Source organism: Delphinus delphis, chromosome 3 (genome assembly GCF_949987515.2).
Source record: "Delphinus delphis chromosome 3, mDelDel1.2, whole genome shotgun sequence".
NCBI classification, from domain to species: domain Eukaryota; kingdom Metazoa; phylum Chordata; class Mammalia; order Artiodactyla; family Delphinidae; genus Delphinus; species Delphinus delphis.
Genome location: NC_082685.1, coordinates 7,828,705 through 7,848,271, shown reverse-complemented (window position 1 = coordinate 7,848,271; position 19,567 = coordinate 7,828,705). Strand labels below are relative to the sequence as shown.

Here is a 19,567-nt window from a genome sequence, read left to right as displayed (position 1 = left end):
GTTGCTCCGTGTCATGTGGGATCTTCCCGGACCAGGGCTCGAACCCGTGTCCCCTGTATTGGCAGGCGGATTCCTAACCTCTGCGCCACCAGGGAAGGCCAGTATCATTATTTCTTGCTTCTCTCATTGTAATATGTTACAATATGTCCCTATATTATCTTATGTCTTTAAACGCATGAGTGCACACCAATATCTCTAATTCGAATTCAACACCAAGGTTTATTCCAGCCGCTTTACATGTTTCTAAAGTCCTTCTGTGACGGTGAAAAACCTGGTTCCCGGGGCTTCTCTGGTGGCGGGATCCAAGGAAGATCCCACATGCCGTGGAGCAATTAAGCCCGTGCGCCACAGCTACTGAGTCTGCGCTGTAGAGCCCACGAGCCACAACTACTGAAGCCCGCGCGCCTAGAGTCCGTGCTCCGCAACAAGAGAAGCCACTGCGATGAGAAGCCCCCACTCACCGCAACAAGAGAAAGCCCGTGTGCAGCAATGAAGACCCAACGCAGCCAAAAGTAAATAAAATAAATTTATATATTTTTTAAAAAGTGCCTGGCACAGAGAGAACACGCTGTGCTTAGTAGAATGTAGAGTAATTGAAACAACATCGCTGTACTGTGACCCCCAAGGGCACAGGGTCACATCATTCTTGTTCTCAGGTATGTGCCCCAGGGCTGGCCAATCACAGAGGCTCCAGAAAGGTTTGATTTTTTTTTTTTTTTTTTTTTTTTTTTTGGCTACGCTGCAGGGCATCCGGGATCTTAGTTCCCCTAACCAGGGATGAACCCGTGCCCCCTGCAGTGGAAGCGCAGAGTCCTAACCACCGGACTACCAGGGAAGTCCCAGATTTCATCTTCTGGCTGCTTGAAACCCTTCAGGGTGCCTCACCACTTTTCCTGGCCCTCCCGACCTCTCCTTCCACCACCCACCCTCTCCAGGCCCTGCCCTGTCCAAACCCAGGGGAGTCAGCGCCCCCAAGGGCTGTTATGAACGGCTCCCACCAGACCCCCAGCTCTCCCACCAACGTCCTTGGCCCAGGATACCCCTTTGGCCTGGACCACACACCCTGACTTACTCCACCCCCCTTTTCGGAACATTCCCTGTGGCTCTGAGCTCCTCGGGAGAGATGTATCTGGGCTCGCCCATCCCTCCAGGCAGGGCAGCCAGTGCCTGGAGGGCGTGCATCCCCCTCTCTGGTGGCTCTCCTAGGGGTCAAGGTCACAAGTGGCTTTAGCCAGAGGCTGGAGCTTCTAGAACAGCTGCCGGAACTCAGGTGAGAGGAAACACACATTGGGTCATGTGATCAGTGCAGGGTAGGGTGGAGGGCCCATATAGGCCTGGGGGGATGGCTATAAGCCTCCTCTGCAGTGGCAAGTGGCCCTCAAGCCAGCCCTGCCACCCGGACCAGCGGGAGAAGCTGGGTCCTGAGGAGGGGCAGAGCAACAGTTGCCCCCCGGCCTGTGCGTTTCTCCTCTATCACCAGTGTCCCCCCCCCCCCCCCCACCGTGGGCCCTCCTCATAGGTCAGTCTGGGATGGAGGGAGCAGGGGTGGGACTGGCATCGCCAACCTCCCTGGGCAAGGTGACAGGTGAGGTGGTGGCTAGGTGGGTGGGCAGTGGATGAAAGCAGTGAACCCAACCGGGGGGGGCTGAGAACAGGGAGCAGCGGGCACAGCCCACCCCTTCCCAAGGGGCACCCTCTGGTCTTAGGGCTGGCTGTCCTAGGGCCAGGGAGTTTACCTGCCCAAGCCCTCGCCTTTCCTTCCTCCCTGCCACACGGGTAGCAAGAAGAAGGTCCACCCAACAACACCCTCACCCACCCCAGGACCCCCGTGGTCAGCTCAGGGTGCTCCGCGTTGTCCGCGGGGCGGGGGTGGGGGGTGGGGCTGAGCCAGGGCTGCTGGAGCTTGCAGCGACGGACCCTGGCTCGGGAGCGCCGCCTGGTGGAGAGAAAGAAGACAAAGGCGCAGCGGCAGGTTTCTGTACAGGAAGTCGGATTATACATTTTAGTAACCGGGCGAGAGAAACGAGGCATCGGGGCAACAGTGCAGGGGCCACAGGAAGAATAAGAGATCGAGAGCTAGGGTTTGGCATAAATCTTACAAAGTGTATAAAGAATCTGTGTTTCTCTACAATAACAAAAAAACCAAAGGCTACAAGAGCGGTTGTATATACAAAACACGGAGATATTGCTTCACTTGCAAACAGGTTCCTGACCAGACAGGGAGACAAGACAGAGAGAAGGGCACAGGGAGGGGGTGGTGGGTGGAGAGCGCGCCGCGTGCAAAAAGGAGGGTAAGGTGGGGAGAGGGTCTTCTCCCAGCATAAATCTACAGGCAGGAGCTGGACTTGCGCACGCACGGGAGAGGTCGAAGGCATGTGCGCTGCTGGCTGCGCGCGGGGGAGCGGGATGCCAAGAGCCAAGAGTGTCCGTCTGCCTGGCCCCTGGCGCCTTGCTCTTCGGGCTTCAGCCTGGAATGGGGCTCTGGGTGGGGACCAGGGGCCAGCTGGGCCAGCTGGCCAGAGAGGGAGGGCGGCGATGGCTCCCCGGAGGCTACCGTGGAAAACTGGAGAAGCCTGCTCGGTGTGCCCATCCTCTTGGCCTCTGGCCGGCCCGGTCCATCCTGCCACCCTCCCCTCCCCGCCCCGCTGAGATGCCCACTGGGACCCAAGGACAGCAGGTGCAGCAGCCGGGGCTTCTAGCTTTCCTTGGGCAGGACAGGAGATGCCGCTCAACTCCTGTTCTTCGTGCGGAGCTCGATGGGAGGGCAGGAGCCAGTCACAGAGGGGCGGAGGGGGTGGGCAGGGAGGACAGGGCAGTGAGGGGTGGGCGGAGGATGAGGACGTGCACGCACGCTGAGACCAGGCGCCGGGCGGTCACAGGTTCTGGCAGCACTGCAGCTTGTTGGGTTTCTGTCCGTCGGTGGTGGGTGGCACGCTGATGTCCACCACGTTGTTTCCGGGGGACTCGTCGTGCGCTGCGCGGTCCGCGATCTGCTTCTGTGACACGATGCGGTAGATCTCTGCGGTGGGCGGGGGCGGGGAGAACGACACAGGGTGAATGCACTGTGTGCCCCCAATCTCGGTTACCTCCCCCTCCCACAGGACTCATCTGCATGTCACCTCCTCACGGTAGCGCCCTGGATGCTGAGTTGGAACCCCTTCCAAAGGCTCCCACTGTGCCCTGTGCGCCCCCATCACGTCAGGGGGAGCCATGCCATGGGCTGGGCTCCTGGAGGCTCCCTGCCCATCCCCAATGCTGGCTGTGTACTCAGCAAGGGAAGGACCCATATCTGTTTGCAGATGTAAGTCCCAGCACAGGTATCGCATTCTTTAAGATCAGAGGCCCTCCTCCCTCAGGAGAAACTCCCAGAAGCCCAGCGGCTCTGGGACCCTGAGGCCACCTGCCTCCCCAGCTGACCCTGTGTGCTGTTCTCTAGTGAAGCCATGGCAGGGCCCATCTACGGGAGCTGGGCTGAGAGGGTCTCTGTGCCCTGAGTGCCAGCAGGGGTGGGATCTGGCCTCACGCTGTGGAAGGTGCCCTGTCTGTCCTCGTGTCCAGACTGAACAGCAGTTTTAAGGAAGGAAGGTTCAGGGGCTGCGTTCTGGAGCACGTGACCCGTGTGGCTGGTGCCCTTCCCACGCCCACCCTCTGTGATCCCAGCTGGGCCCTGTGACCACCTGTGAGAATGTTCTTGAAAGCTTCCTCTACGTTGGTGGAATCCAAGGCTGAGGTCTCAATGAAGGACAAGTTGTTCTTTTCTGAAAGAGAGAATATTTGCCCAGGTGAGTCAGCTGGTGGAAGCGGGGGAGGGTGGTCCCCTATACCCTCCTCTTGGGAACCGTGGCTGCCTGTCCGCTCACCTGGCCCAGGAAATGAAGGGCTGGGGCCGAAGGGGTAGGATGGAGATGCCCACCCCTGCAGCCATGGGCACGGCCAGGGAAGATGCACCTGGTGCAGGGGAGCTGCCTGCATTCCAGATGCTTCTCGGATGCTTCAGTCAGAGTCTTGCTCTCAGAAGTGTGGCACCTAGAGGCCCTGGCCAGAGCAGATGGCCCGGACTGACACCTAGCAGCCCTCTGGCCATGCCCTCTGGCCCGGCGTGCGCTCACCTGCGAAGGCGCGGGCCTCATCCGTGGGCACGGCCCGCAAGTGGCGCAGGTCGCTCTTGTTGCCCACCAGCATGATGACGATGTTGCTGTCGGCGTGGTCCCGCAGCTCCTTCAGCCAGCGCTCCACGTTCTCGTAAGTCAGGTGCTTGGCGATGTCATACACCAGCAGCGCACCCACGGCACCACGGTAGTACCTGCAGGGATGGGGGCAGGGCCCAGGCGTGAGCCGAGCCCGCGTCCCTGGGGGCCCCCCAGGCTCTGTGGGCAGTGGCTCCTTGGCCCGAGGGGTGGCCATCAGGGCCTCGAGGGAGGGGTGCGTGTCCTGAGGCCCCGGCTCCACTCCCCAGATTCAGCTCAGGAATGGGGAGGCCTAAGGAGGGAGGTTTGGGATCTGGGATCAGAAGACACCCACGGGATCAGCCATCAAAAGGGGAGGAGGAAAACAGTGACTATGCAGGGAAAGGGCAGAAGCTCTAATGCCTGCCATGGCCCTGCCCGCCCAGAGCACCAAGGAAATGGATGGACGCACATCCACTCCAAGGAATCGAGGAGCCGAGAAGGTGACCAGGCCTTGGTGGAGGGATTCCAGAAGACAGCAAGTGACTGACAGGGAAGGGTCAGGAGTTGGGAGGGTCAGGGAAGAGGCAGTCGAGGGGGTCCTGATGGTGGGGTGGCACAGGAGGGCCAGGGGTGCCAGGGCTGCACCTGGAAAAGGCAGGCTGGGAACACGGCTGGGCAGGGCGGGCCGAGCAGGCAGGCTGGGGAGCGGGCAGAGGCTGATAACAGCCCTCACCGTGTAGCCAGCACCCGGCAACGCTGCAGTGCCTCAGTGGGACGCCAGGGGTCAGAGGGGCTGTGGGACATGCCCACCTGGGGTCACAGCCTGACCAAGCCTGGGCACTGGCCTTTCAGAGGGTCCCACAGCTCCTGGGGGTCTTGTCCCTCCACCCTGCGCCCCCTGCTCTCAGGTCTGTGCTCTCCCCTTCCCCCGCCCCCCCCCAGCCCAACTCCTACCCATCTTTTGGGGCCCTCGGCCTTCCCGGCCCCGCCACTCACGCCGAGGTGATGGCGCGGTAGCGCTCCTGGCCAGCGGTGTCCCAGATCTGTGCCTTAATGGTCTTGCCGTCCACCTGGATGCTGCGGGTGGCGAACTCCACGCCGATCGTGCTCTTGCTCTCCAGGTTGAACTCGTTGCGGGTGAAGCGCGACAGCAGGTTGCTCTTCCCCACGCCCGAGTCCCCGATGAGCACCACTGTGGGGGCGGGGAGGGATACGAGTGAGCCTCCCTGGGTCAGAGGGGGGCAGCGCCCCCGAGCCAAGACCCCACGCGCTGCCCACGTCCACCCACAGAACCTTCACAGTGGCGCTCCGGGTGCTGCAGACACGCGACAGCCAGTGACGGGGCAGAGTTGGAGCTGTCCTGGGGCCACTGGCCCGAGGAACCACGCTTCCTGGTACAGAAGCGAATAGGGTCCTTCAGAGCAGGGTTGCCCCTGCTCTGATGGGACACAGGGATCCAGGCATCCCGGCAGAAGGCAGCTTGGGGATCCATCAACTCCCAAACCTCCAGAGTGCCCTGGTGACCTGGGCAGCCAGGCATGCCTGAGAAAGCCCCAGGGCTGGGTGACCTTGGGCAAGTCACTTAACGTCTCTGGGCTGCCTTTTCCACAGGTGTGAAAAGGGAGACAGTAACAAGAGCCACCTCAGGGAGGGGGACACGGGAATGCCTGGGATCAGAACTCAGCCAGCATCTCGTACGCTAAGACGGGGCGGGGGTGGGGGGGTCAGATCGTCCTGCAGGGAGGTGGGAACAAGGGCCCTCCTGAGCAGCGCAGGGCAGAGCAGGGCAGGCATAGGCGGGTCTTTCCCTCCATCCCTCCCTTTATTGAGCTTCCTGCCCCCACCTGAAGAAGCCCTGCCTCTAGCGGCCCAGCCGCTCCAAGCTCTAGGCTGGAGGGTCCTGGAGGGGCCCGGGCCTGGAGGGCTGTGCTCAGACCCAGGACACAATGGGGACTCGTGTCAGTGTGTGCATAGGTGTGTGTGCGGCGCAGAAGAAACAGCCTTTCTTTCCGACGTCCCAGCTGGAAACCACAGGGACCCCCAAGTGTGGGCCTTAGGCTCTGGTACCCCAGGGTGGCTCTGGCTCGTGGGGAGCCACGGGGGCTGCAGACTTGGTCACCCAAGGCCCCGATGTAAAGTTTTTCCTTGATGAGAACTTCTACGTGTACGTGTTCAGATTCCTGCTGCTTCTTACCACTTTCACTGCTCCCTGACCCCAGGCCATCATCACTCCCGTCACTCCCTGTTGCTGTGACAGCCTCCTCCCTGGTGCCCGCCCTTACATTTACTCTCAGCTTCAGCCAACAGGCTGTTTTCCTCTTGGCCGCCAGAGGGTGCCTGTGAGCACCCTGCGTGGGTCCCATCCCTCCTCTGCCTACAGCCTTCCAGGGCTCCCACCTCCAAAGTCCTTCTGGCAGCCCACAGGGCCGTGCATGACCTGCCCCGTCCCCTCCCTGCCCTCACCTCCTGCCTCTCTCTCCCTCGCTCACTCTGCTCCAGACACACAGGCCTCCCTGCAACGCTACCCTTTGCCTGGAGTGTTCTTCCCTGGGTACCCACCAGGTTCCTGCCCTCATCTACTCTGTGTGGCCCCTCGGATGGCACTTGATCGAGGAGGCTCCCTGCAGCCATCCTCTTAAAACCCCCCTCCCAGGACTTCGCTGGCGGTCCAGTGGTTAAGACTCCACACTTCCACCGCAGGGGGCCCAGGTTCGATCCCTGGTCGGGGAACTAGATCCCGCGCGCTGCAACTATGAGCTGGCATGCCGCAACTAAAGATCCCGCACGCCGCAACTAAAACCCGGCACAGCCAAATAAATAAATATATTTTTAAAAACCCCAAAACCCACTCCCCCCAACACTCCCCATTCCCCTCCCCTACCTTTCCCCCATAGCTCTCCCTACCCTCTCACACTCACCAGGTTTCCCTTATAGATTTTTTTTTTGTCATTCTGCCTCGAGGGCAGCCATCTCAGACAGTCTGGTTCCCTGCTGTATCCCCAGGACCTGGTGCACTGCCCGGCGCACGGGACGCACCTGAGCAATGCCTGTCGAATGAACAAACGCCAAAGTGGCTGGCGGAGCTTCCCAGGCCCACCTCCCCCGACACTGGAAGATGGCCAGGACACCATCCTTGGGCCACAAGTAAGGAGGGGGCGGGCCAGGCAGCCCCCAGGACCCAGCACCCTCTCTGGACAGGCTGCTTTAGAGCCAAGAACAACAAGAACAGGAAGAACGTCCCGTGCCATCATCTCACATATGCATCACATGACCCATTTTACAGATGAGAAACTGAGGTGCAGACGGGGGAATGACCAGCTTAAGGCACGTGGTCACCAAAGGCAGAGCTGGGCTCTGAGTCCATGCATGACTGCAGGCTCACTCCCATCCCCCAACCAAGCGCAGCGACCAGCAGTTTGCCCAGGGCCACCCAGCTGGAGAGTGGTCCAGCCGGATGTGAACGCAGGTTTTCTGGATCCAGGGCTGAGCTCAGGGGTCTGGGTTCAGCTTCCTCCTCTCCCACCATCTGGGGTATCCTGAACCCCTAGAGTAGCTAGCAAACTCCTACTTGTCCTTCAAAATCCCTGGGTGCAGGCTTCTCCTCTTCTCCTAAACCACCACGTGGCCTAGCCCACAACATCTGTGATGACAGTGTCAGCATCCTCCCCTGACACTGGGGGCACCCAGCATAAGAATGCCAAGTTGACTTCAGAGAAAGGTGGAAAGAGGTGAATGGACATGGGCCTGGGGCTGAGGGTCAAGGGCACCCAGCCATGCCAGTGGGGCCATGACTGGACTGACTGTCCACACTCTCACCCCGTCACCTCGTGCCCATGGCAGCTGCAGGAAGCTGGCCAAAGCCAGGGAGGTCTGTACATACTTCTCATATCCTCAGGAACAGAACAGGAAATGAGGAGGAGGGTCCTTTTGGGCCCTTGCCTGTATCCTCCCCACCCTCTCACTCCCTTCCCAGCCCTGTCCAGCTGTCCAGCCTCGGGATCCCCTTTGCCACATCGGGGTTCTGCCCCGGCCCAGCCAACCATCTCCTCAGCCCTCAGGCCGGGCCCAGCCCTAAAGGCTTTGTTACGGAGCTCTCAGGGCCACCCCAGCGACAGATGTTCATGTTATCGTGTACAGCTGGAGACGCTCAATACAGAGTGACCAAGTTCCCTGGCCCAAGGTCACCCAGTGAGAACAGTGGAGGCCAGAGCAGAACAACGGCCACCAGCCGCTGCCCGGACAAATGGCGGGGAGGCGGGGCTGCCCCCGCGGTCCCTGGCACGCAGTGCCCAATGCAGAAGTGGCCAGCAGGGCAGCGGCCGGGCTGGTCCCGTGTGCAGGCTGGGAATGAGAATGGCATTGTCGAAGATACAAGTCATCTGTTGTCTCCGGGAAAGAAAGGGCCCTTGAGGACGCAGCCCCCAGCATTTCCACAGGAGTTGGTGGCATCACTGGCCGGGACACGGTCCCCCTGGGCACACCAGTTGGCTGGCAGAGCAGGCAAGCCCAGTTGGCAAAAACAAAGAGCTGGCAGCTCCTGGAAGCCCTTGGTCCTCGGGCCCGCCCCACGACAGCGTGGCACATCTGGGGCCCCCATTCTGACACTCAGGTCACCGAGTGGCCATTGGGGGCGCTCGGCTCCCCGACTCCAGGCAGAGCAGGGCTCCACCCCTCCCCCCAGGAGCTATTCCCCGGGGGAATCAGAGAGCAGAGGACAGGTGCCCCAAACCGGGGCACAGGCAGGGCCACCATTCATAATGGGGGGAGCTGGTGTGCTCGGGTCCCAGACCAGCCGGCCAGGTGTGAGGTCTGCTCAGGCTGGAGAGCCAGGAGGCTGCCTCGGGAGCACCTGGCGAGCACTGGGGCCGGCCTGTTCCCTGGGAGTGAGTGAGTGGTGGGAGCTCTGGGAAGGCCTTGGTGGCCCTTGGGGACCTAGCTGCTCGCACTGTGGCCCCTGCCGCCCAGTCCATCAGAGGAGAGTTTGGGGCGCCCCCAGGGATTGATCGGCAGGCTGGGAAAATGGCCCCTCGCTGAAAAGGATAAAATGTTAGCAGGATAAATGTGAGGATCTATAATTAGGTACAAATAAACAGCCTCACTCCTGGCGGGGGCGGGGGATGAGCAGGGAGGAAAACAAGCCACACGGGGACTGGGGGGGGGTCGTGGAACACCCACAGGGATCTGCTGGCCTCTGCTGGGGGGTCAGGAGAGCCAACCTGTGACGTGGCTGCCAAAAAAAGCAAGTCAGTGGTGGGAAGGCTAGAGAGGGGGCAGCCAGCGTCCCACGTGAGAGGTGTGGTCCCTCTGTGCCCAGGGCAGGGCCTGGGGAAGGTGACTGAAGCCTGGGGGAGGCCGGCACGGGATGGGGGATGAGAGGATCACAGCCCCCCTCCACTCCTGAAGGACTCCCCGCACCAGGCAGCAGGGCTGGGGAGATGTACGGTGAGAGTACCGGTCCTTGTCAACCCTTCTGGTCCTTGTCAACCCTTCTGGCACAGCTGTGTCCTGGACACCTCTGTACTGCCTAGGCCTGACCCTCTGCAGGCCACGGGGTCTCAGGAGGGTCTGTGGGGTGCAGTGTATTCACGTTTCAGTCTACCTGCCATATTTATGGCCAGTGATGCCGTGGTGGCGGCCTGCCTACCTGCTGGCTTCCTTCCTTCCTTCTATGAGTCAGAAAGAATTTCCTTTTCCTATTTAAGTGAGACAAAAACTGAGTGGATTTAAAAACAAATATTAGGGGACTTCCCTGGTGGCGCAGTGGTTAAGAATCCACCTGCCAATGCAGGGGACACAGGTTCAAGCCCTGGTCTGGGAAGATCCCACATGCCGCAGAGCAACTAAGCCCATGCACCACAACTACTGAGCCTGTGTGCCACAACTACTGAAGCCCATGCACCTAGAGCCTGTGCTCCACAACAAAAGAAGCCACTGCAATGAGAAGCACGCGCACTGTATCGAAGAGTAGCCCCCGCTCGCCACAACTAAAGAAAGCCCGCATGTGCACAGCAACAAAGACGCAACACAGACAAAAATTAAAAATAAATTTATAAAAACAAACAAACAAATATTAAAAGATAATAGAGGGTCCTCCAACAAGGTGTTACGTGTGAAGGTGAGTCAGAGGACCCGTTTGGTAAACACTGACCTTGTGAATTACACTTTCGCTTCTGACCTGGCTTGAGACAGTCAGCAGGGCACCTGCTCTACTCAGAAAAGGAGCCCAGTGGGAGAGGGCAGCGGGGCAGGCAGGCACCGCCCCCGCCCCCCCCCCCCCACACCAGCTGTGGTACTAGTGTTTCCAGGAAGAGGACTCCGGAGATGAATCCTGAGAAGCGCACAGCCTGCTCCCTTGCCCCTGACCCAATAACTGGACTTCTGGGAACATACTTCAAGGAAATAACCCAAAGGGCAAACGATGACTCGTGCAAACACTTGGAGCTGGGTTATTTACAACAGCAAACGGCTGAAAATAACAAGTGGGGAATGACCACAGAAACACTGGGAGGAACGCCCCCTGCCCTTGTAGTAACACATCCAGGTGGGTGCCAGCCAGGACCTGGGGAGCAGCTGCCTCAGGGTGGGCTGGGTAGAGACAGGCACCAGCTGCAGCAGGACTGGCGTCCAGTCCACCTATCATCCGTCCCCAAGGCCCTGACAGAGCTTCCTCTGCCTCTAAAGTGAGACCCCAAGGTTCAGTCGGCACAAGGGCCTGGGCCCAATGCCTGCCGACCACACAGCCTCACTTGGCAGCAACGTATCAGCCTGCAGGCAGCTCCTCGAGCCCATGGTGCTGTGTGACAACTCCAGACCTTTGCATGGGGACTCGTTCTGCCCAGAAACCTTTTACCATGTGGATATCCCAGGTAGGAAGTGCTCCATCCCATTTTCTACATTCCCAAGGTCCCCAGAACCCCAGACCCAACCAGGGATAATACCATAGACACACAGTGTCACACAGGCCACACTCCCAGGGATGGCCAAGCTCCCCCAACGAGGGAAAGATGTCAATGGCTGGCATGGGAAGCACACCCTCACGCAGCAGGCAGCATGGCAAAGGTGTCCTGTGTGCATCCAGGGGTTAGCTCTCAAGGGTGACCAATGCCAGCCAGGGAGCCCAGCACAGCAGCACAAGACCTGGCCAAAGCCTAGGGTGGCACAGAAGGTACTGGAAAGTCAGTGACCCCTAAGCTGCCTGACCTTCCTAGGCCTTACTTGAGGCTCCTAGAGTCCTCTGTTGCCTTGGCAGGGAAGATCCTCCAGCAGGTTGGAGGAGACCGTCTGACAACCCCAGTCCCAGATCTTGGCCACAAGCCCCCCCAGATACACTCCTTAAGTGGTCTGGGTTCAAATCTTGCTTTAATACTTAAACTGTCCCTCCAGTTTCCAGGTCCATAAAGAGAGATGCTGGATAATATGGATCTCACAGGGTTGTGCTGAGGATTTCAATGAATTCATGTGTGTAAAGTGCTTAGAAAAGTGCAGGTGCTTTGACAGCGCTCTCAAGAGCTCTAAGAGTTAAGACAATTATTGCTGTTAACCACCAGGCCTGGGTTCAGCACACACAGTCCCCCGCCACCACCCCAGGTGCCCCTACACGCAATTCCGACTCTGCTCCCCAATCCAGGGTAAACACCCCCACCCCTGCCACACACGCACCTCAACCCCCATTGTCCGCCCCTCCCTTCCAGGGCTCCGCCCCCAGATGCACTGCCACCAATCAAGACTGGCCCCTCCTACTCCATGAGAGCACCACCCCCACCCGCCCACCCTAGCCCACTAATTGGACACGCCCACCACATCCTAGCCCCGCCTCTAACGGACACGCCCCCATCACGAAGGGAGCTTTCCACCCAGCCCGGCCCGCCAAATGCTGGGGCGGCCCCGCCCCCTCTGAAAGCCCCGCCCCTAACGGCCTCTCCCACTGCCCCGGGCCCCACCCCCCTGGGCCCTGGCCCCGCCTCGGAGCATCCCGGGCCCCCAAACCTCTCTGGACAGCCTGCCCCGCATGGCTGCGCATCTCGGCCCGAACTTGACCAAGCCCGGCCTGCACTGGCCATCCCGGCTGCCTGGCCTGCCAGGCCCCAAGTCTCGGGCTCCGGCCTGGGCCCAGAGGCCTGGAGCGCAGCCTGGGTGCTTGCCCGGCGCCTCGCCGCCGCCCGCTCGCCCGTCTGTGCCCCACCAACCGCACCTTTGAATAGGTAGTCGTACTCGTCGTCCCGAGTCCCCATTGTCCTGGCGCTTCCGGCGGGATTGGCGACTTCGCAGCCCCACCACAAACACCCGACGGGGGCGGAGCCGGCGCCGCGCAGAGTGGCGGCCGGATGGCCAATCAGCGATGGATGGCGTAGCGACCGGCACCCAGAGAAGCCAATAAGAGGCGGAATCAGAGCCCCCGGGGTGGGCGCCGCCGGAGATCCACCTTCTTCTCTCTCGGTCTCCTGGAGAAAGGCGGAAGGAATGCGGACCTTTATGAAGTGACGGCCTCGCCAGCCTATCACAGGCGAGATCTGGAAGGCGGGGCGGAAAAACTGGAAGAATGAAACGGATTGACGGAGAGAGTAGCCAATGAGGGGTTTGATTCAGGCAGTACCGGACCAGCAGAGGACCTGTCCGGGAGGGGAAATGGGGCTACGTCCAGGTAGTGTTACGCTATTTACCGTCCCGATGACGTCATAGGTCAATGCGCGCTGCTCTGCGGGCCGCCCACCCCCACCCCCACGCCCGCTGCCCCCAGAAATGGCAGTTTCTGGGGGAACATCTGAGTGGGGACTTTTTTAGCTTAGAGGTCTCCTCTCCTCTCTGGGTTGCAGTTTTCTCCCTCTGTAAAACGGGAGAAACTCACCTTATGGAATCTTTGGAGTATGACTAGATCGTTGACCTAAACACATACTAAATCAACCACCCACTGTCTGTCATTAAGTCTTTAACAAATATTTGTAAATCCTTACTCGGTGTCAGACTGTCTCCCCTTCTCTGTCCCCTTATCCTGTTTTATTCCACCCCCACTCCAAGGATTTATCCCTACTTGACATTAAAGTATGCATTTCTTTCTCGATCCTGTTAAAAAACAAACTTCTACTAAGTGTGAAGGTCTAATTGCCTTTATTAAAAGATTCATGAATCAAGCAGCATCTCATCTGTCAAGCAGAGATACTCCCAGAGGTTGTACAAAATGGAAGTCTTTTATAGAAAAGACGGTGAGACAAGAAGTCATGGACAATAGTGAAATGAAAGTTAATTCGGAGGAAAGTAAGCGTTCAGGTGCGGGCAGCTTCTCATTGGCTAAGCTGTGGTGTTTCCATTGGCTGGGCTTGTTGCTGGGAGGGAAGAAAATCTCCAGTTTTAGTAAAGTAATCGCAGTTACTGTTTGGGAGTGCAAGGTACGTACATCTCTTCTGGTTGGGGTCTGTAATTGATGTCTTCCTGTTTGGGGTAACTGAGGAGTGGCAGAGCATAAGAGCTCCCTCTGCAAGACTTCCTGACTCCAGTTTTAGTTAAGGTTTCTTCTTTTAAATTTTCACAATCCTATTTAGTTTCTGTCCCCCACCAACAGAACATCAGCCGTGTGAGGGCAGGGGCTGTGTCTGTGGCAGTCGCTGCTGTGTCCTCAGTGGGCAATAAACGTTGTGTTTTGTTTTAAATTATTTATTTATTTATTTGGCCGCGCGGGTCTTAGTGTGGCACGTGGGATCTTCGTTGCGGCATGAGGGATCTAGTTTCCTGAACAGGGATCAGACCCAGGCCCCCTGCATTGGGAGTGCGGAGTCTTGACCACTGGACCACCAGGAAAGTCACAGAAATGTTTGATTAGTGATCATGTAAGTATAGCTCATGTGCTAATTATAATAATAATAATTATTGCCTCCTGGACCTCATCCTTGGGATGTCCATCAGGCATCCCAAACACAAATTTGGCCTCTTTTTCCCATATCCTCTCCTCCTCCTGTGACTCCATCCATTCACCCACATCATCAAAGCCAGAGGTGGTGGACTCCCCTCTCCTCCTCGTCCTTTACTCCCCTGCCCCTCTCTCCCAACCCCTCCCTCAGTTGCCTTACTCTGTCCCTCCTCCCTCTTAAATTTCTGACCACTTCTCACCCTCACCACTGCCACCACCCCTATACTGGCCCTGTCATCACTTCACGGACCTGTGTAGTTTCCTGCTCCCAAAGCTCCCTGATCTGAGCTCACCTCACACAGTCTGTTCTTCCCATAGCAGCCACATGGAGTCTTTTATTTATTTATTTTTAAAATTAAATTAAAATTTTTTTGGCCACGCCGCATGGCTTGTGGGATTTTAGCTCCCCAGCGAGGGACTGAACCTGGGCCCTCAGCAATGAAAGAGCTGCATCCTAACCACTGGACCCCAGGCAATTCCTATTTATGTATTTTTAAATTGAAGTATAGGGACTTCCCTGGTGGCGCAGTGGTTAAGACTCTGCTCTCCCAGTGCAGGGGGCCCAAGTTTGATCCCTGGTCAGGGAGCTAGATCCCACATGCATGTCACAACCAAGAGTTTGTGTGCCACAACTGAGGAGCCTGTATGCTGCAACTAAGGAGCCCACATGCCACGACTAAGGAGCCTGCCTGCCTGCTGCAACTAAGACCCGGCATAACCAAATAAATAAATATATATTTTTAAATTGGGGGTGCTTCCCTGGTGGCACAGTGGTTAAGAATCCATCTGCCAATGCAGGGGACGCGGGTTCAAGTCCTGGTCTGGGAAGATCCCACATGCTGCGGAGCAACTAAGCCCGTGCGCCACAACTACTGAGCCTGCGTACCACAGCTACTGAAGCCTGCGCACCTAGATCCTGTGCTGTGCAACAAGAGAAGCCACACAATGAGAAGCCCGTGCAGCACAACGAAGAGTAGCCCCCGCTCACTGAAACTAAAGAAAGCCCGTGCACAGCAACGAAGACCCAACACAGCCAAAAATAAATAAATAATTTTTTTTTAAATTGAAGTATAGTTGATTTACAATGTGTTAGTTTCAGGTGTACAGCAAAGTGATTCAGTGGCATATATATTCTTTTTCAGATTCTTTTCCATTATAGGTTATTACAAGATATTAAATATAGTTCCCTGTGCTATACAGTGGGCCCTTGTTGGCTATCTATTTTATTTATTTATATACTTTTAAAATTATTTATTTATTTATTTGACTACACCGGGTCTTAGTTGCGGTGTGCAGGATCTTCTTTGAGGCATGCGGGCTTTTAGTTGCGGCATGCGGGATCTAGTTTCCTGACCAGGGATCGAACCTGGGCCCCCTGCATTGGGAGCGCAGAGTCTTAACCACTGGACCACCAGGGAAGTCCCTGGTTATCTATTTTATATATAGTAGTGTGTATATGTTAATACCAAACTCCTAATTTATCCCCCCCACCCCCGAGAGTCTTTTAAAACATAAGTCAGGCCAGGCAATGCTCTATGGGCTGGAGATGCAGAGTTGAAGGAGACAAGTCCCAGCCCTTGGGGAGCTGACGTCTAGTGGAACAGGCAGACAAGAAGCAAGTAAACAACAGCACGCACAAGAAATTTCAGAGTGCAGTGAGCCCAGGAATAAACTGGGCTATGTGACAGCGGATCTACTTAGTTAAGGAGGCAGGGAAGGCATCCCGGAGGAGGTGGCATTTACACTGAGTCCGAGGGAGGGGGAGGAGGTGGTGGGAACAGCATTTTAGACAGACAAAACAAAGAAGTGAGAGAGAGCCCAATGGCTCTGAACAGCCAGGAGGCCACAGTGGCTGGAGAGTTGAGTCCAAGGGCCCAGAGATGAGCTTAGGGGAAAAGTTGAGGCAGTCTGGAAGCCAGTCCAGGGAGGACCCTAGTGGCCTTTGCACACTCCTGGGCTGTTGGCTTGAAGCCCAGCACATTCCCACCCAAACCCCCTCCCCACCCCACCCGCATTCACCACCCAAGCTTCTTGCCTCTCGCTGCAGCCAGGTGGGGCAATGCACTGGTTCTCCAGACAGGAGCCGTGCTTCCTTCCAAGGCAGCCAGGCTTTTGCTCTCAAACAGTGCTCTCCTGCTGCGGTGCCACACCCCTCCCCCATCTTTGTAGAATTTTTATCCTTTGAAAACTGACTCATGCGGGAGGGATGGATCGGGAGTTTGGGATTAGTAGATGCAAACTATCATACATAGAATGGACAAACAAGAAGGTCGGGGCTTCCCTGGTGGTCCAGTGGTTAAGACGTCGCCTTCCAATGCAGTGGGTGTGGGTTCCATCCCTGGTCAGGGAGCTAAGATCCCACATGCCTTGGGGCCAAAAAAACAAAACATAAAACAAGTAATATTGTAACAAATTCAATAAAGGCCTTAAAAAAACAACAACAAAAAAACCCAAAAAGGTTCTACTATATAGCACAGGGAACTATATTCAATATCCTGTGATAAACCATAATGGAAAGAATATGAAAAAGAATTTATATATATGTGTATATATATAAATTATACATATATATGTATAACTGAATCACTGTGCTGTACAGTAGAAATTAACACAACATTGTAGGGAATTCCCTGGTGGTCTAGCGGTTAGAACTTCGTGTTTTCATTGCCGAGGGCCTGGGTCCAATCGCTGGTCGGGTAACTAGGATCCCACAAGCCATATGGCCAAAAAAAACAAAACAAAAAGCCCCACAACATTGTAAATCAACTATACTTCAATAAAATAAATATTTTTTTAAAAAGTAAACCTTCTTAATAAACATTTTAAATAAGAAGAAAAAAAAAAAACTGACTCAAAAGTGACCTCCACCATGAAGGCATTTCTCCTGTCTAGGTCATGTTGTTCCAGCGCCCATCCAGCATGGCTCACAGTAATGATAGTGTTAGTAATGATGGCTCACGTTTATGTTGTGTGCTCACCATGAGTCAGACACTACTCAGACTGCTTTTCATGTAATGCTACATGAAATCCTCACAGTACCTGGAGAACAGGAAGGGGTGGTGCGGATGGGAGGGTGGGGTACCAGACCATCCCTATTTTCCAGATGCGGGAGCTGAGGCCACAGAGCTTGAGTGTCCTGTCCTGGCCCCTCCGCAGGAGAGTGATATGGTTAAGGGCGCCAGCTCTGAAGTTGGCTGGGTCAGGATTCACTTCCTGGCTCTTGTTTGGTTCCCAGCCATGGTGGTTACTCTTTCTGTCATTCCCAGTGATGGAGGGGCAGGAAATGCTGTGTTGGAGGAGGAGGAGATAGCAGAAGAAGCAGCAGCATTGGAGCAATCAGCCCTGTTTGGCCGAACCTGAGAATAAAGAGTACGTAACTGGGAGGGCTCTGCCCCCACCTCAACAGACTGGACTCCCCACCAGTTCAGCCACAGTGGTCTCAAGGGAGACTCTCCAAGCCTGCCCGATACAGGACACCCCCAAACAAGGATCCTGGAGAGGGTCTGGCCTCCAAGTGTTGAGGAGATCGTCACCCATGCTCAGCCAGGGCCCCAGGGAAGCTAGTGTGTCCCCAACACAGAGGCTCTCCTCTAGTGAAAGAGGCCCCCACTACCTTCCCAAGGAACCCCTAGGAATATTGGAAAAATAGGTTCTCTATTAAAACAGCAGCTGGGGCTCAGGGCACAGGCAAACGTCCCAAACGTGCCCTATGATAATGCGCCATATGATAGGGGTGATAATCGTAAGCAGTGCATTAAATAACATTGAACCACATACTGTGAAAGTCCTACCTTTTCTCAATTCCTTTTTTCAATTTTTTTAAAATTATTTATTTATTTTTGGCTGCATTGGGTCTTTGTTGCCGTGCGCGGGCTTTCTCTAGTTGTGGCGAGAGGGGGCTACTCTTCGTTGCGGTGTGCAGGCTTCTCATTGCGGTGGCTTCTCTTGTTGTGGAGCACAGGCTCTAGGCGCGCGGGCTTCAGCAGCTGTGGCACACGGGCTCAGTAGTTGTGGCTCGCGGGCTCTAGAGTGCAGGGTCAATAGATGTGGCGCAGGGACTTAGTTGCTGTGTGGCATGTGGGATCTTCCCGGACCAGGGCTCGAACCCGTGTCTCCTGCATTGCCAGGCGGATTCTTAACCACTGTGCCACCAGGGAAGCCCTCAATTCCTTTTTTTTAATGAATTAAATTTTTTATTGAAGTATAGTTGATTTACAATTTTGTGTTAGTTCCAGGTGTACAGCAAAGTAATTCAGTTATACACGCACACACACACACATATATATTCTTTTTCAGATTCTTTTCCTTTATAGTTTATTACAAAATATTGAGTAGAGTTCCCTGTGCTACACAGTACGTCCTTGTAGTTTATCTATTTTATATATACTTGTATGTATATGCAAATCCCAAACTCCTAATTTATCCCTCTCCCTTTTTTTTCAATTCTTGAAGACCTTTATTACCCATCAAGGAGAGAGGCTCACTCTCTCTTGCTCATATCTCTTCAACAATTATCTAATCCTCATCTCCCTTTTTGAGCTCAGACGAAGGATGAGAGCCTTTAGAAGGCAACAGGATCTCGTTAGGATTTTCTTCCCTACATACATTTCATTGTGAAATTTTTTAAACATTTAGAAAAATGGAAAGAATTGTCAGAGAATACCCAGACCCAGATCGCACTATTAACATTTTGCTTTATTGCATATCCATTCCTCTAGCCACCCGTCATCTAATTTTTTGATGCATTTCAAAGGAAGTTGAAGATTTAGGGGATCTAATGGACAGCATGGTGATTACAAGTAACACTGTATTGTGTACCTGAAAGCTGCTAAGAGGGTAGATCTTCAATGTTCTCACCACCAAAAAGGAAAAGGTAATTGTGTGATGTGATGGAGGCATTGGCTAATGCTAGGGTGCTTATCGTTTCACAGTATATGTGTATCAAGTCAACATGTCATACACCTTAAACTTACACAATGTTTTATTTTTTTTTAATTAATTTATTTTTGGCTGCATTGGGTCTTTGTTGCTGCACGCGGGCGTTCTCTAGTTGCAGTGAGCAGGGGCTACTCTTCGTTGCAGTGTGCAGGCTTCTCACTGCAGTGGCTTCTCTTGTTGTGGAGCACGGGCTCTAGGTGCGTGGGCTTCAGTAGCTGTGGCTCGTGGGCTCTAGAACACAGGCTCAGTACGGGCTTAGTTGCTCCGCGGCATGTGGGATCTTCCCGGACCAATGATCCAACCCGTGTCCCCTGCATTGGCAGGCGGATTCTTAACCACTGCGCCATCAGAGAAGTCCTATTGTGTGTTAATCACATCTCAATAAAGCTGGAAAAAATTTAAAAAAACAAAATTGAAGACATCAGTTCACTGCACCTCTAAAACACTTCAGCATGCATACCATTAACTAGAGTTCCATGTCTTTTTATGACTGTTGTAGCTTTTTTTTTAGGTGAAATTTACATACAATGAAATGCACAAATCTTAAGTGTATACTCAC

At 55.4% G+C, this 19,567-nt stretch overlaps 1 protein-coding gene across 1 annotated transcript; it reads right to left on the bottom strand.

Moving 5' to 3' along the window:
• Window positions 1–1,974: 1,974 nt before the first annotated feature.
• On the bottom strand, window positions 1,975–12,507 carry RAB11B (RAB11B, member RAS oncogene family). Its single transcript, XM_060007636.1, has 5 exons — window positions 12,361–12,507; window positions 5,166–5,361; window positions 4,110–4,303; window positions 3,678–3,758; window positions 1,975–3,019 (listed from the first exon to the last, which is right to left on the bottom strand). Exons 1-5 carry the CDS (start codon window positions 12,398–12,400, stop codon window positions 2,874–2,876), a joined length of 657 nt encoding a protein of 218 aa, XP_059863619.1. The 5' UTR covers window positions 12,401–12,507; the 3' UTR covers window positions 1,975–2,873.
• Between the last annotated feature and the right edge of the window lie 7,060 nt (window positions 12,508–19,567).

What these genes read in the sequence shown, in the direction of transcription:
- RAB11B (XM_060007636.1), bottom strand. Translation starts at nt 12,400, where the DNA reads ATGGGGACTCGGGACGACGAGTACGACTACCTATTCAAAG. An exon ending in TGAGGCCCGCGCCTTCGCAG is followed by an intron (nt 3,759 to 4,109) that starts GTGAGCGCACGC and finishes TCTCTCTTTCAG; the next exon opens with AAAAGAACAACTTGTCCTTC. An exon ending in TTTCAAGAACATTCTCACAG is followed by an intron (nt 3,020 to 3,677) that starts GTGGTCACAGGG and finishes CGCCCACCGCAG; the next exon opens with AGATCTACCGCATCGTGTCA.